The following is a 13,210-nucleotide window of genomic DNA, read 5'->3' as shown; positions in this document are numbered from 1 at the left end:
TGAAATGTTGTATATATGTATATTTGATATTGAAAAAATGTGTTGTGTAGGAAAATGTCACCAATCCACCGGAAGTTATCAAGTTCTACATGATTTTTTTGATTAGACTTGAATTTAACAATCCTTTTCCCATTGATGTAACATAAGTCATTACAATGTTGCATAAAAAAAGTTATATTGTCACGGAAGACCGTATGATTTTACTGTTGCATACAAAAAGGAAAAAAAATCCACTAAAGAATTACTGTTTTGTAACCATGTATAATTTTGAAATGTGTCAAATGACATTCAGTTAAGGCACAAGCGGGTTTTGCATGATGAAAATAATTTTAACTTTAATGGGGACTATACGTGTTCAGTTTGTGTCCACATCTAACCGATGATTATGACATAATACAGGCACGTAGCATCGTTTTTGAAAGTGGGGGGGGGGGGGGGGGTAGACTCATCTATACTTCCAAAAAAAAATTCTTCCCTACTAAAATTTTTTCTCCTCCAAATCAATCATGAAAAATTCCTAATCCGTGGGGGGGGGGGGGGGGGGGGGGGGTTAACTTCAATTTGACTACTCATTTCCTTATTTTCATATCAATTTTTTACTAACTTCCGAAAAAGTGGGGGGGCCAACTCCATTATACTTCATTTTTTTATAGGTCAATTTAAAAAAATTAGTTGCTACGAGAAAAAGTGGGGGGGGGGGGGGGGCAGGCCCCCCCCTGGCCCCCCCCCCCCCCCCTGATGCTACGTGCCTGTAATAGTAAATCTGTACTACCCTTCATCTTAGAAATAATTTTTCAGTGATAGACTACACTCTGTCCCGAGTCTTTGCTTTCACCACTTTTCGCTTGATATTTCGATAATAATAAATACCTTTGTGCTCAAATTACGTTCATCCACTAATATGAAAAATGTCCAGATTATCTGTTTTGAAACGCCCCCTCTACCTCTTCAGATTTCAATACACATCCCAAAATAGAAAGTCTACGGGGATTTTGCATTGCATCAGCCATTAATAAGCCCGGATGATAACGTTGAACAATTACGCGAGGTGTCACGAGTATACTTCCGAATGGAGAAAAGATGTAAACATTTCCCATTATAAATCTCCGTAAAAAATTTGTTTGAAAAGTGATAATTTGTTAATGAAGATATCTTGGATATTTTCCAATTCATCGATTAACTGTACTTCTTTCACAGGTATGTGTATTTTTATTAAAAATCATCAAAAAGTGATGCATAGAAGCAATAACTTGGGACAGACTTTAGACATAATTCTGTTATAGTTTGTCCCGACATTTATACAGCACATTGTGACGATTTTTAATTAAAAAATACACAAGATGTGCAACTGAAATCGATAAAAGGGAAAATAAACAAGATATATTTACTGACATATTATCGTTTTTAACTCGAAATTTTTTTTTCACAGGAACGAAAACAGATTTCTTACGGAGATTTATAATGGAAAATGTTGACAATTTTTCACCATTCGGAAGTCACTCGGAATACCTCGCACAATATATTTTTCAACGATATCATCCGGGTTCTTTCAACTCGCTTGCATTGTTAAGTCCCCGTAGACTTTCTATTTTTTAACCATGTATCAGTGTGTGCGAACAAAACAGATAAGCACGAGGGGCGTTTCCAAGGAGATATCTTTTCATATTATCGAATGAACATCCTTTGCAACCTGAGGTATTTGTAAATATCGAATAATTCAAGAAACTGTGCTGCATAAATATCTTGGGACGGAGTATAGTCCTCTGAAAGATATAAACATTTCTATCATTTCAAGCATTAAAATATACTGTCTAGTATGTTCGATACAAGAATGATTAACTCAACTCTTCAGTATTTCATACACGTTCAACTGGAAAGTGACATGACCTTAACTCAAGGTCATATCTAAAGTAAAATCGATGTCAGTTATACTTTATATGCTTGGTAATTTTGAAAAAAATCATACTCAATTCAAAGCAGTTTTATCTTTTGCTGAAAGGCATTTTTAAATTTTAACCTTTCTTGACCTAAAACCATTTGATGTCAAAGGTCATTGTGTCACAAGTAATCACAGCATAATATACACTTATCCACTGCACTTGGTGTGAATGTAATTGCCAAGGAATACACAAAAATCAATAACACAAATCATGAAAAAGCCTATGTGTCAAATTTGTCATGAATTGAAATTGGACAAATGCCGATTGCATACAAAACAACATGGCGAAAGTCATATTTATTGCTTTTGTATCTTTTGACAACAGTTTTAGTAAGTTTTGGGCAGAAACAAGCCAGTTGAAGAAATGTTTACATTCTTATCCTCAAATGTAAAAGATGTCAAGTCATTATATTTACATTTTCCAGTGTCTTTGCCTGTGATAACACTGCGTATCGATTTTGTACTATATAACCCATAACTACATACAACGCCAAATTGAGGCGCCAGCGGGGTTTGCTTATTTATATTTAAATATTTAATCGTACGATGGCTTAAAATTATATAAATATAAGTTATAAGGAATAATTTCGGCCGGGGTGATATCAAATCTCTCATAAAGCCCTTCGGGCTTTATTGGATTTGATCACGCCTCGACCGAAATTATCACCTCATAATACTCAAAGAATGATTCCTTGTTCCTTAAATCAAGTCATTGTTGGGATGATAACATTCATTTGATTCTATCAAAATTTATAAAATTTCTTACTTTGCTCTATTATATTTCCTTTCATTATACATATGCGTTTCTGCAGTGTATTAACCTTCTAACCTTGCGATAACCTTCGACAGTATTCTAATGGTGTCTCGTGCCTTTACGTACTGATTAAATGTCTTCCGCTCCCTTATGAAGCATACAGATCATTAGATTTCCAGCCGTCTGTTAAATTTATTTATAATGCAAGAATATTACATGCAGAAGCCCTGGTTCCTCTTTCAAATGACACTGTAATCCAAGATTCAATATACCTCATGTCTGAAAACTTTTGATAATGAAATGCAACAAAAGAATCCTTCTAAATCTGGATGATTCATGAAATCATATTAATTTTATCAATCAATAATGATCTTTCCTTGTCTCGTTGCTTTGTTCATTAATCACGTGGTCAGTTCGGCAGAAAACCACTCGAACCTATTGAAGGGGAATACCCTTCTGAAGGGGAATACCCTTCAAGTTCACCTCGATGATGTGAATTAGATTAACGAGTAGATCAAAGCTGTGCGACTACTAACTTCGACTTTAACATTTCGGTGTATTCATTTCTTTATTCAAGTTTCTGTATCGTTGAAACGTTTAAGAAATAGATTAGATAAATTAATGTCGCCGAGAAGTACATTTTCTAAGTAATTAAAGTTACCTGAGTTGGACATTTAGATTTTACCTTCAGCGGTCAAGAAGATATAAAGCAATATTTTTTTTCTTGATATAATGTAAATTATTTGCCCTAAAATCAGATTCAGTTTCTTTAAGAGGTAATATGGGAACCATTATTTAAATATTGAACACAATCCAAGTTTTAAACGGTTTGTCTGATAAATAATGGCAATAAAGGTTTTTTGCGACCATAATTTAACTGGTTGTTTCGTTTTTTACTCCCTAAAGCCAGTCATCAGTAAATTTAATAATAAAAAAAAACGCGCACCTCGATCATGGAAAAGTGTGCCGTTTCTCCTAGTCTGACTCCCCAGTGCTAATATGCACTGTATAGTCTTATAAAAATTTATAGGTATTTTGAGAAAGTGTCTGCTAGTAGTGTGGGCTAGGGCTAGTGAGCTGGTTTTGAATAAAACTGTACATTTCTTTCTCAAAAACATTTGGCTATAAAAGAACCTCATTGAATTGAGCCAACTTGAATTAAGCTAAAAAATATAATTCACGGTCCACAAAAGTTTCATTTTATATCAAACTGTCAATTGACCAAGACAATAGAAAGCTGAGTTTGCTTGGCATGTGATCAAATATTCTGAGAAGCCCTTCGGGCTTCACAGGATTTGATCACGTGACCAATCAAGTTCATATCCCGGTGAACTTTTTAAATTGCAGTTAATTTCTTATTTCAAAAAGATGTACCAGGGTTTGAATAAAGGTACTTCATGTCAGACTTGGTCGAAATAGGCTGGTGGTTTAAACGAAGACTGAATAAATGATTCTTAATCAATCTAAACGTTCAGATGAGCTAAAAGCTATGTATAGTAAATTCTAAATGTGGTGGGATTTAGCTTCCTTTTGAAATTGAATAACAATAACTTGACTAAGTTCAGTGGATTCTTAATCTCACAAGTGCTACATTTAGCTGTGCATTATAAAATAATAACTTTTACAGTTCATAGTATTTACCTTGGCCACCATCAGTGAGTGATTCAGACAAAGCTTGAAGTACTCACATGAAATACTTACAGTGTGGGTTTTGTTTCAATTCCTGTTTTACTTTGGGTGTTAAGTACAATGAATTATTTTGAATCGAATTATAAAGGGTTGTGATTCAATAGTCTCAATTCAAGGAAGAGAAGAGGAAGTTTAATATAACATTATCAATCTTCGGTACTAAAATGGTAATTGAAAATGTGTTGGTCTTATATGGCATCGGTCTTGGTCCTTTGCTCGCTGAATGATTCTGTCTTGTGTGGTGCTATTATATTGGCCTTGGTAACTTTTCAAAATCAAATATCTTTACATCAAAAAGTCATTAATTGCATTGAAGATGAATCTGAATTACGTGATATTAAATGAATTATGGTAGAAATACAATTTATCCATCAAGATAAATGCCGTTACTCGTAATTACGTTCATTACTATAGAAATCATATTTTTGCCATGAATTTTTTAACCCGGAATTGAATTGTCTTTTCGTGATGACACAATATAATGAGCACAGCCTCAGCTGATAAAAAATGATTTCCTGACAGAATCCTTTTTTCTGCTGGTAGTTTTCTTTCAATATTTGAATTCTTCATGGCAATTGGTGACTAATGAAGAATACTACTGGCCTCACTTTGGGAATGTCGCTATCTTGTTAGTTACAAGTCAGTGTGTGTGGTGCAATTTTGACAAATAATCATTTGCTCAAAGACAGTGTTTTTCTCTAGAAATATCTGGATTGTTATAAAATCGGCATGGTAAATGTCAAGGGCGGCATATTAGCATATTCTGATCGGGTCTGAGTTGGTTGCTGCAATATCAGACCTTTGAATATTGAATGAGTGTGGTTATTACAATATTCGAATAGCAATAGGAATTGCTCATGCTATGGGTCACATCACTCACCCCAGTAACAATTTTAAACAATCTTTTCTGTCTATATATGATTATTTTTAACGTATTTGGGCCCCATTGCGCGTGCTCTTTTTCTTTGACTAATGACAAATTGTCGCACCCGCACATATTCCAGCGTCATTACATCCAAATACCAAAATCCATTCAACAGTGGACAGGTTTATTGGGTCACCCTGAACTCTCACCACCTATTTGTTATACAGAAATTAAACTACTGTGCATTCATTTTACATAATTTTTTTTTTTTGGTTACAATTATAACACCTATTTTTTTTCAAAATAACATTGATTTATACATGTATTTCATACTAGATCTAATGTAAATCCCCTCCCCTACTTTCATAACACCCATACATAAGGAAAAGGGATATGTTCACTGTTAAATTACAAAATAAAGTTGTTGCTTAAACCAGTTTATAGTGCTTCGTTTTGTATTCAAATTCCTTGTAAGTGAGTTGAGTTTTACTGTATTTGTTAATGATTTTGCCCATGTTGTAATTTTTTTTGTTTGATAACAAGTTTTCAGACTGACCAACATGGCTGCATTTTAACAATATATATACGCCTCCCTTTTCTAGAGACAGTTGGCTAGAGTCTCACGCTGTGTGAACAAAGACATGGAAAATGTTAAAATTGAATAATGTGTTTTGAGTCAGACATCAAAATTAATTCTGTTTTTTCAATTTTGGTTTTTGTCACAAAACAAATTGTAAATGGATGACAGCTAAAATACTAAACACATTTTCAGCACAATACATAGTTTAACTGAACACACCATTACATTAATTTCATACATTGCAGCATGTCTAACTCAAAAAAACAAAAGATATTCTAATGTATATTATGCTTTAATTTTTGCTAAGTTGGAGTAGTTTGTTGACATCTTGGATCAAGGGTTGTAGTTCTTGCCCTAATTTATCACTACTCTCATTATTAATGATCATATAATCCCAGTCTGTGTACGAATCCAGTCCACATTCTGACTCAGCATCATCTACACCTGAACAAAATCAAAGGTATATTAAATGAGACCCTGGCTTATAAATTTCATTGTTTTGTATCTTGATAATTTAGACTTTATGTTCGTTACATAACTAAAATATTCCTAAATACAGTAAAACAGGGTTATAGCAAACACACATCTAATGAATTTACACTTGCAGCGTATGAAATTTCATAAACTCAAGAGATATAACAAATAACACTGTATAAAGAAGCAAAATCGCCCATCCCTAACACTTCATTATAAGCGTGTTTTACTGTAAATGATTTGAAGAAAACTTCCAATTGTTCCCCAGCTCATATATGAAGAAGAGATTGGGATTTACAGTAGAAGAAATACATGTCATTTTAATCCCACAATACTCAAATTACACTTTTTGTTACATGCAATAGGAAAATTTTAATCTAATAGGACATAGGACTTATTATCTGCAGTAAAAAATAACTACTTGCGACGGATTTAATTTCACAGAAAAATAGTGAATAGCAAACGTAGTGAACTCAAAATCATCATGTAAATTTAATTACCAATCTACAGTAAGTAAGATGTTTGGACTAACCTGGTTTGAAAACAAAACCTCTTTCCTCCCTCACATCTTGAGATGCTTCAATACGGAGTGTTAAAGTTTTCTGTGGATAATATTTTAGGAAATATTCTATGTCTGTAGTTCTTCTGGAATCACTGATTATCCAAATGTCTCTTTCTGATTCTTCTCCAGATGTTGCTAATTTACAGAAATATTCTGGGTTTTCATTCCTTTTCTCCTCTCCCCATTGTATCATGTCTTTCCGATAAGTTTCCTTATATTGTGAGGAATCCAAAAGTTTTGCAATGTCAAGTCCATTCTCCTGAAATCATCAATTTTACAAATAATAATCAGTTTCATATTTTCCTTAGGATCATGTTCATAGAAGAAAGTTATTTTCTTCTGCTGTAGATATATGTGTGTGCATGAAGTTCAGAATAAGTGTAATAAATAAAAGCACCTTACAGCAGTAAAGCTGAACTTATAATCATCATGCCATTGATTTTAATACATGTATACTAATATGTAAGAAAATACTCCAATGTAAAAAGATACACTATCATGTGTAACTAAACTAATATCACAACTACTATAGTATAATAACGAAATAATAAGTTATAACAGGGACGTATATACGTCCCTGGTTATAATAAAAGATTTGTAAACATAAATGATACACACCTTTGCATACTGTGATTTCAGAGGGCCTGACAGTCTTAAAACTGCACAAAGCTCTGTAGAAAATCTAAAAACAATACACATAAACAGCTGATCTAGCATGATCTATGTCAATGTCAGCCCTGACACTTTGAAACCCAGATGAGGAGTACAGCGTTAATTTCATTACCGGTATGTATAATTAAATCACACCACATCTCGCATTTCTTACCTTTCTCGGAGTAAGTTTGCCACATAATCCTTCCCTGTCTTCCGTTTTCCACTGATTACAACAACAGCACTCGGAATAGTCACCATGCTACTTTCACTTTTTGATCGATTGAGGTAAATCTAACTTCTTCTACTAGAGAGTGGAGTAAACAGAAACCACATGTACACATTGTTGCATGGATAGTGATTACGACCACTTACATCATGATATGATCGTGGATTAAGCTTAAAACCGCAGATATCTGTAAGTTTAGTGAAAACATGATATTATATGTTTAGAAAAGTAAACAATAGAAAATTCTCAATGTAACAACTCACATCATGATTATGACTAGATATACTGTTCTATCGTTAAAATGACAGATGTCCTATGTGACCTGAGCGTAGCCTGGTCACGGTAAGATTATTCTTTCTAGATTATGATGTATTGATCAAAACAGATTTCTACTTTCAATAGTTTCAGAATACTCTGATGTTTAGACTTTATGGTTTTCCATCAGCTATCAAAATTCTTCAAGAGATTTTCACCTAGATTCAAAATTCGATCTAGACATTTTGAGGGAATGGAGACTAAAGATTTGGTGAAGGAGGGTAAGGCAGAGGTGCTGTACCCTCCCTATGTTTTCTACAACCCTGTCCAAGAGTTCAACAGGGATCTGACCATCGCTGTCATTTCTCAATTTGCCAAAGAAAAAATGAGGAATTCAGAGCAAACTTTAAAGAACAAGCAACGCAATGCTGAATGCAAACAGGCAAGCTAAATTATCAATTGGAGCTGACAAACATTTATCTCTAATAAATACATGTACGAGGGTTGTTCGGAAATTATTGAGACAACATGGATATTTCCATTTTTAAGTGACGAATTATGGTGAAAATTGGCATGAACATTGAAGAAACCTTAACAAATACTTAAAGAAAGAAATATTTACAAAATGTTTAATATTTTGTATACAACGGTAGATAAACTAATCGGTGGTCGGGGTACCCGGCGCAAGCATAAACTCGGAGAATAAGAAAACTAAAACATCTTCTATCTAAGTGTCCTCAAACTTACAGCTTATACTAAAATAAATCAGATTATATATGTTCATTTTGCTATTTATTGTGACTAACTTTTGATCAAGTTTCACAAGTGTTTGAGTTGAAATACGGATATGGTACAGATATATTAACCAAGCAAAAGGATTTTGAAAACGACTGTATATAGAAATTTGACGTCAAGGCGGCGCAGCGAATGTACATCAAATTGATGAAAATTTCGGAAAAAGACCTTTTAATGCCACCCAGTTGCTTTAACAAAAACTATACGATGGCAAGGGATAAAGAACTTCAGTTTATCGCCTTTTTCACTAATTGTTTAGCTAGAATTCAGACAAAGTGACTAAATATCAAGTACTTTTTACACACTAACTGTTGTAAACAGTTCTAAAATATGTACATAGAATCACTGTAGGAGACATTTCACAGTAATTTGACTTTCAGTTAGAAATGACCCGATTTTTTCCCACAAAAATCAAGAATGGAGGGAATATGCGAATGTTGACATCTTGAAATGTAAGCAAAAGATGAGAAATGAAGAATTAATTGTAATTTCCCTTTGTTTGTTAGGTTTTTAAAACGTAGGATCAATAAGAAGCGTCAAAATGACGTTGCTGTAAGTTGCGGTTGCGCCGGGTCACTGGGCGATGGCAATTTGGTCAGCTTACCAGGAATGATCTAATCATGCTATGGACACTAAATTTTTTACATTGATCAACTCTATCCTGGTGTACGTTTTGGTGAAATTTCAAGGATTTATCTTTTTCCCGAAGGAAATAAGAGTAAAAGTCTCAATAATTTCCGAACAACCCTCGTACATGTATATGTATGCATGTACTTATAATACCATTTATGAAATATAAATAAGGTAGCTTATGAACAACTCAAACTTTGCTACTTTACAACATAAATCAGATTCATTTTTTTGTGATCTTAATGAAGTTTTTTGTGTAACATTAAAATTAATCTTAGATTATATGAATTTAGTGATAACTCTTTTTAACACAATCATTTACTATTTGTTTGTTTTCAGGAGGACAAAAATGATACAGCTCCTGAGGAATCTGAAAAAGCAGAAAACCTAGAGGCAGGAAAGTGTTATGATAATGGAATTAGAATTCTAGAGGGACTTGCAGCATCAGGATTGCGCTCTGTCCGATTTGGATTAGAAATTCCAGGTGTGAAGGAAATTGTAGCCAATGACTTTGACAGATCTGCTGTAGAAATTATAAAGAAAAATATAGAGCTAAACAAGATGGAACATTTGATAAAAGCTAACAATGGGGATGCAGCAATGGTGATGTACGAGAATCGTGAAAAACCCAAAAGATTCGATGTCATTGACCTTGATCCCTATGGGAGTCCCCATCTATTTTTAGATGCTGCCGTACAGGCAGTCAGCGATGGAGGTCTCCTCTGCATTACAGCCACTGATGCAGCAGTCTTATGTGGAAACTCCCCTGAGACGTGTCACTCTAAATACGGCAGTGTCTCTTTAAGAACGAAGTACTGTCATGAGATGAGTCTTAGGATTATTCTGAGGAGTGTTGAGGCTCACGCCAACAGGTACTCACGCTACATCGAGCCCCTCCTGTCCGTCAGTGTGGACTTCTATTTCAGGGTGTTTGTGAGGGTGTACAGCGGTCAGGGGAAGGTAAAGCGGTCCCTCAGCAAGCTGTCCACGGTGTACCACTGTGTGGGGTGTGGCTCCCATCATCTACAGAGAATGGGGTTCATGGTCCCCACCAAAGGAGAGGGCAACTACAAGTAAGGGGGCTCACTGAAACCAATTAGGGGAGATTACCGGGTAATCAAACAACTAAACTTATTAGAAGAAAATTTTGTTATCAAATATTGAGCTCATTGTAATCAAATACATAAGGAATCTCAGTGCAATCTAATGATTAGTTTGGGAATATAATTCAATCAAATAGCATCAATAAAGGAAGTAAGTGAAGTAACAAAAATGAACTCATTATCAGAATAGAAATTATGGCCACTAAACCTCTCTCACCTGAATGAAAGTTATTCAGAAAATGTGCAGTAATAAATGATCGCAGGTAAAGAGAAGCAACTCAATTTGAATACCGGTTTATGCTTGCACATTCATCATTGTATACATTCTGTGGAGACTTTGACATGTACTGGTATACCCACATAAATTAATGAAACCACAAAAAATTTAACTATCCAAGGGTAATTCAGATGTATTATGTTGCCATTGCCTTATTTCTTGTTCCATTCAGCCAAAATGAAAAAAATATACCCTGTACATATACAGTACATGTAGTCATGTATGAGAAAATGACTTATTTCTATATTTCCAGATACACACCAGGAACAGGACCGGTTGTGCGGGAGATGTGTGATGATTGCGGCTTCCGATACAACGTAGGGGGCCCAGTATGGGCAGAGCCAATGCACAGCCCAGAGTTTGTACAAACAGTGATTGACAGTGTAGAAAAGGAAAGGGGAAGGTTCAACACAGCCAAGAGAATTGTGGGAATGCTAAGTGTGGTTAAAGAAGAGCTGCACGACATTCCATTCTACTACACCACTGAAGGACTGTGTACTGTTCTTCACTGCGAGATGATCAGTTTCCCAGTGTTAAGGTATTCCTGCTGAAAAGAACTTAGTTATGTTTACAAAAATAGAATTCCTTTAAGTGTATGGAATATTTTTACATATAGTGGTGTTTATATCTTTATCATTATAACTCTGATATTACTAGTACTCTGTGATGATGTAACCCAAGTTGTCCCCATAGAGTATCGAAAGTAAAATCAAATATATGAAAGTAAGAAAAAACTCTGGAAAAAAATTGAAAAATACTCACATGATTAGTAATTGGAGCAATGAATTCAAGTCATGTATTTTCTCTCCCCTCATCAAGTCTTAGGAGTAGAGAAAACAGAACTTGACTGTGATATCTCAATATCTGAGAGAATTTTATTTCTATAGTGGCACAAGTAACCCATTCTTTTTGTCCTAGTTTTGACTTTTGATACCTAATACTCTGTTTTAGGTCAGCCTTCCTTAATGCTGGCTACAGGGTCTCCCTGTCCCACTGTGCCAAGGATTCCATCAAAACAGACGCACCCTCATCCTTCTTGTGGGTAAGAACAGCATGTGCTTTATCCTATAATTTGATGGTGGTTTACATTGTGCATTATTTTATTACCATATTGTTAAAAACAAGCCAATGAAACCTTTGAATTAAGGAATATGTTTTGTACAATGTATCAAATTGAACTCAATTCTTTGAAAAAAGTCAATTTAGATTAACTTTTTATTTCATCCAAAAAAGATTTTTAGCTAATTAAAATACAGGGCATTCTACAGGTAGTTATATTTGAGGAGAGAGGATGTCATATTTAAATTAAAAAAAATATACATGTAGCCTTGTAAGATTGCAGTAATTTCTTGTGTTTCGGTAGGATGTATTCAGAGCTTGGACGAAAGAGAAACCTGTGAGGGAGCGCCACCTACAGGACAATACTCCGTGTAAAAACATCCTCAGTAAACCGTGTGGGAGCCAGGTGTCATTTGAAGTAAGCAACAAATGTTTATTAATTTATTTTTTTAATAAACAGTTTTTTTTTTAAAAACTGTCATTTAAAACAAAAAGTTCAAGGTATCAATCTATGGTCCAGAGTCTGAACATGACTCTTGTCTGTTTTAAAAAATTGTTCATACTTGATGTGGATTGTGATGATAATCAAGAAAATGAAAAGAAATTATTAATGGGTTACACATACACTACAAACACATTTTACAGATTCATCCGAACTCCAATCCTGAATCGAGACAGAAGGGTTTGACCCGATGGCAGACCAACCCAGAGAAAAACTGGGGACCCAAAGCTAGGGCCAAGAGACAGAATCAGGAAAACGATGGCAGCAAACAAGGGAAAAGAGCCAGGAGACGAAAGGTACATTGTAACTATACATGTACTGCCAGGTGCTGTGTCACAGAAACATTGAGATGATTTGATATTATGTTTGAAGAAGACATGTATAATTCTTTTACTGTGACACTTGTATTTAATTTCAGAACAAAGAGGCTGAAGAACTTGATGAGGAAGAGAAAACAGATCCTGCATAAATGGCATCATAAATATTTAGACAATTCTTCTTAAAGTGTCCACTGTGAAAAGTCAAGTGACAGAAATGAACATTAAACTAGAAAAACTGATACTTTTCTAGATTAAAAGTGGCTGTAATTACATTCCGATTTGTTTTCATTTCTATTATTAGGGCGTTGCTCTGCAGGCGCCCTATAGTGATCAGTCAGTCTCTCTTAGATCGCTTGTTTGGAGCATATCTTTTTTCCCTTTGACCCAATTTGGCTCATACTTCACCCACAGAGTGCCTTTGGGTAAAGGGTATGCAGTGACCTTGAACAATGTTTCTAGGTTTAAGGTTAAGGTCATAGCAGAATAATTTTTTTTTATAAAATCATTGTCCAGGGAATATCTACTC

At 34.6% G+C, this 13,210-nt stretch overlaps 2 protein-coding genes across 4 annotated transcripts; one reads left to right on the top strand and one right to left on the bottom strand.

The window, feature by feature from the left end:
- Nucleotides 1-5,547: 5,547 nt before the first annotated feature.
- Nucleotides 5,548-7,822, bottom strand: LOC105345139 (phosphomevalonate kinase). The gene is made up of 4 exons (XM_011453188.4): nt 7,690-7,822; nt 7,482-7,545; nt 6,834-7,122; nt 5,548-6,271 (listed from the first exon to the last, which is right to left on the bottom strand). Exons 1-4 carry the CDS (start codon nt 7,773-7,775, stop codon nt 6,120-6,122), a joined length of 591 nt encoding a protein of 196 aa, XP_011451490.3. The 5' UTR covers nt 7,776-7,822; the 3' UTR covers nt 5,548-6,119.
- On the top strand, nt 7,811-12,956 carry LOC105345140 (tRNA (guanine(26)-N(2))-dimethyltransferase). 3 transcript variants are annotated; one of them, XM_034468200.2, is made up of 8 exons: nt 7,811-7,932; nt 8,146-8,440; nt 9,763-10,496; nt 11,057-11,341; nt 11,755-11,845; nt 12,167-12,280; nt 12,508-12,660; nt 12,783-12,956. In XM_034468200.2, exons 2-8 carry the CDS (start codon nt 8,174-8,176, stop codon nt 12,831-12,833), a joined length of 1,695 nt encoding a protein of 564 aa, XP_034324091.2. In that variant the 5' UTR covers nt 7,811-7,932; nt 8,146-8,173; the 3' UTR covers nt 12,834-12,956. The 3 variants fall into 3 exon arrangements, with proteins under 3 accessions (XP_034324091.2, XP_065943959.1, XP_065943960.1); XM_066087887.1 differs by having other exon boundaries at nt 7,822-7,932; nt 8,189-8,440; XM_066087888.1 differs by lacking the exon at nt 7,811-7,932 and adding an exon at nt 8,070-8,085 and having other exon boundaries at nt 8,189-8,440.
- Nucleotides 12,957-13,210: the final 254 nt, after the last annotated feature.

This window comes from Magallana gigas, chromosome 6 (assembly GCF_963853765.1).
Source record: "Magallana gigas chromosome 6, xbMagGiga1.1, whole genome shotgun sequence".
NCBI lineage: Eukaryota > Metazoa > Mollusca > Bivalvia > Ostreida > Ostreidae > Magallana > Magallana gigas.
The sequence above is the reverse complement of the archived record's forward strand: the minus strand, read 5'-3'. Positions and strand labels throughout refer to the sequence as shown.

Bases quoted from the DNA above. Each gene is read 5' to 3' on its own strand.
- LOC105345139 (XM_011453188.4), bottom strand. From the start codon at position 7,775: ATGGTGACTATTCCGAGTGCTGTTGTTGTAATCAGTGGAAAACGGAAG. The intron at 7,546-7,689 runs GTAAGAAATGCG...TATTGTTTTTAG, and splicing joins GCAAACTTACTCCGAGAAAG to ATTTTCTACAGAGCTTTGTG. The intron at 6,272-6,833 runs GTTAGTCCAAAC...GATTTTGTTCAG, and splicing joins AGGTTTTGTTTTCAAACCAG to GTGTAGATGATGCTGAGTCA.
- LOC105345140 (XM_034468200.2), top strand. From the start codon at position 8,174: ATGGTTTTCCATCAGCTATCAAAATTCTTCAAGAGATTTTCACCTAGA. The intron at 8,441-9,762 runs GCAAGCTAAATT...GTTTGTTTTCAG, and splicing joins GCAATGCTGAATGCAAACAG to GAGGACAAAAATGATACAGC. The intron at 11,342-11,754 runs GTATTCCTGCTG...ACTCTGTTTTAG, and splicing joins ATCAGTTTCCCAGTGTTAAG to GTCAGCCTTCCTTAATGCTG.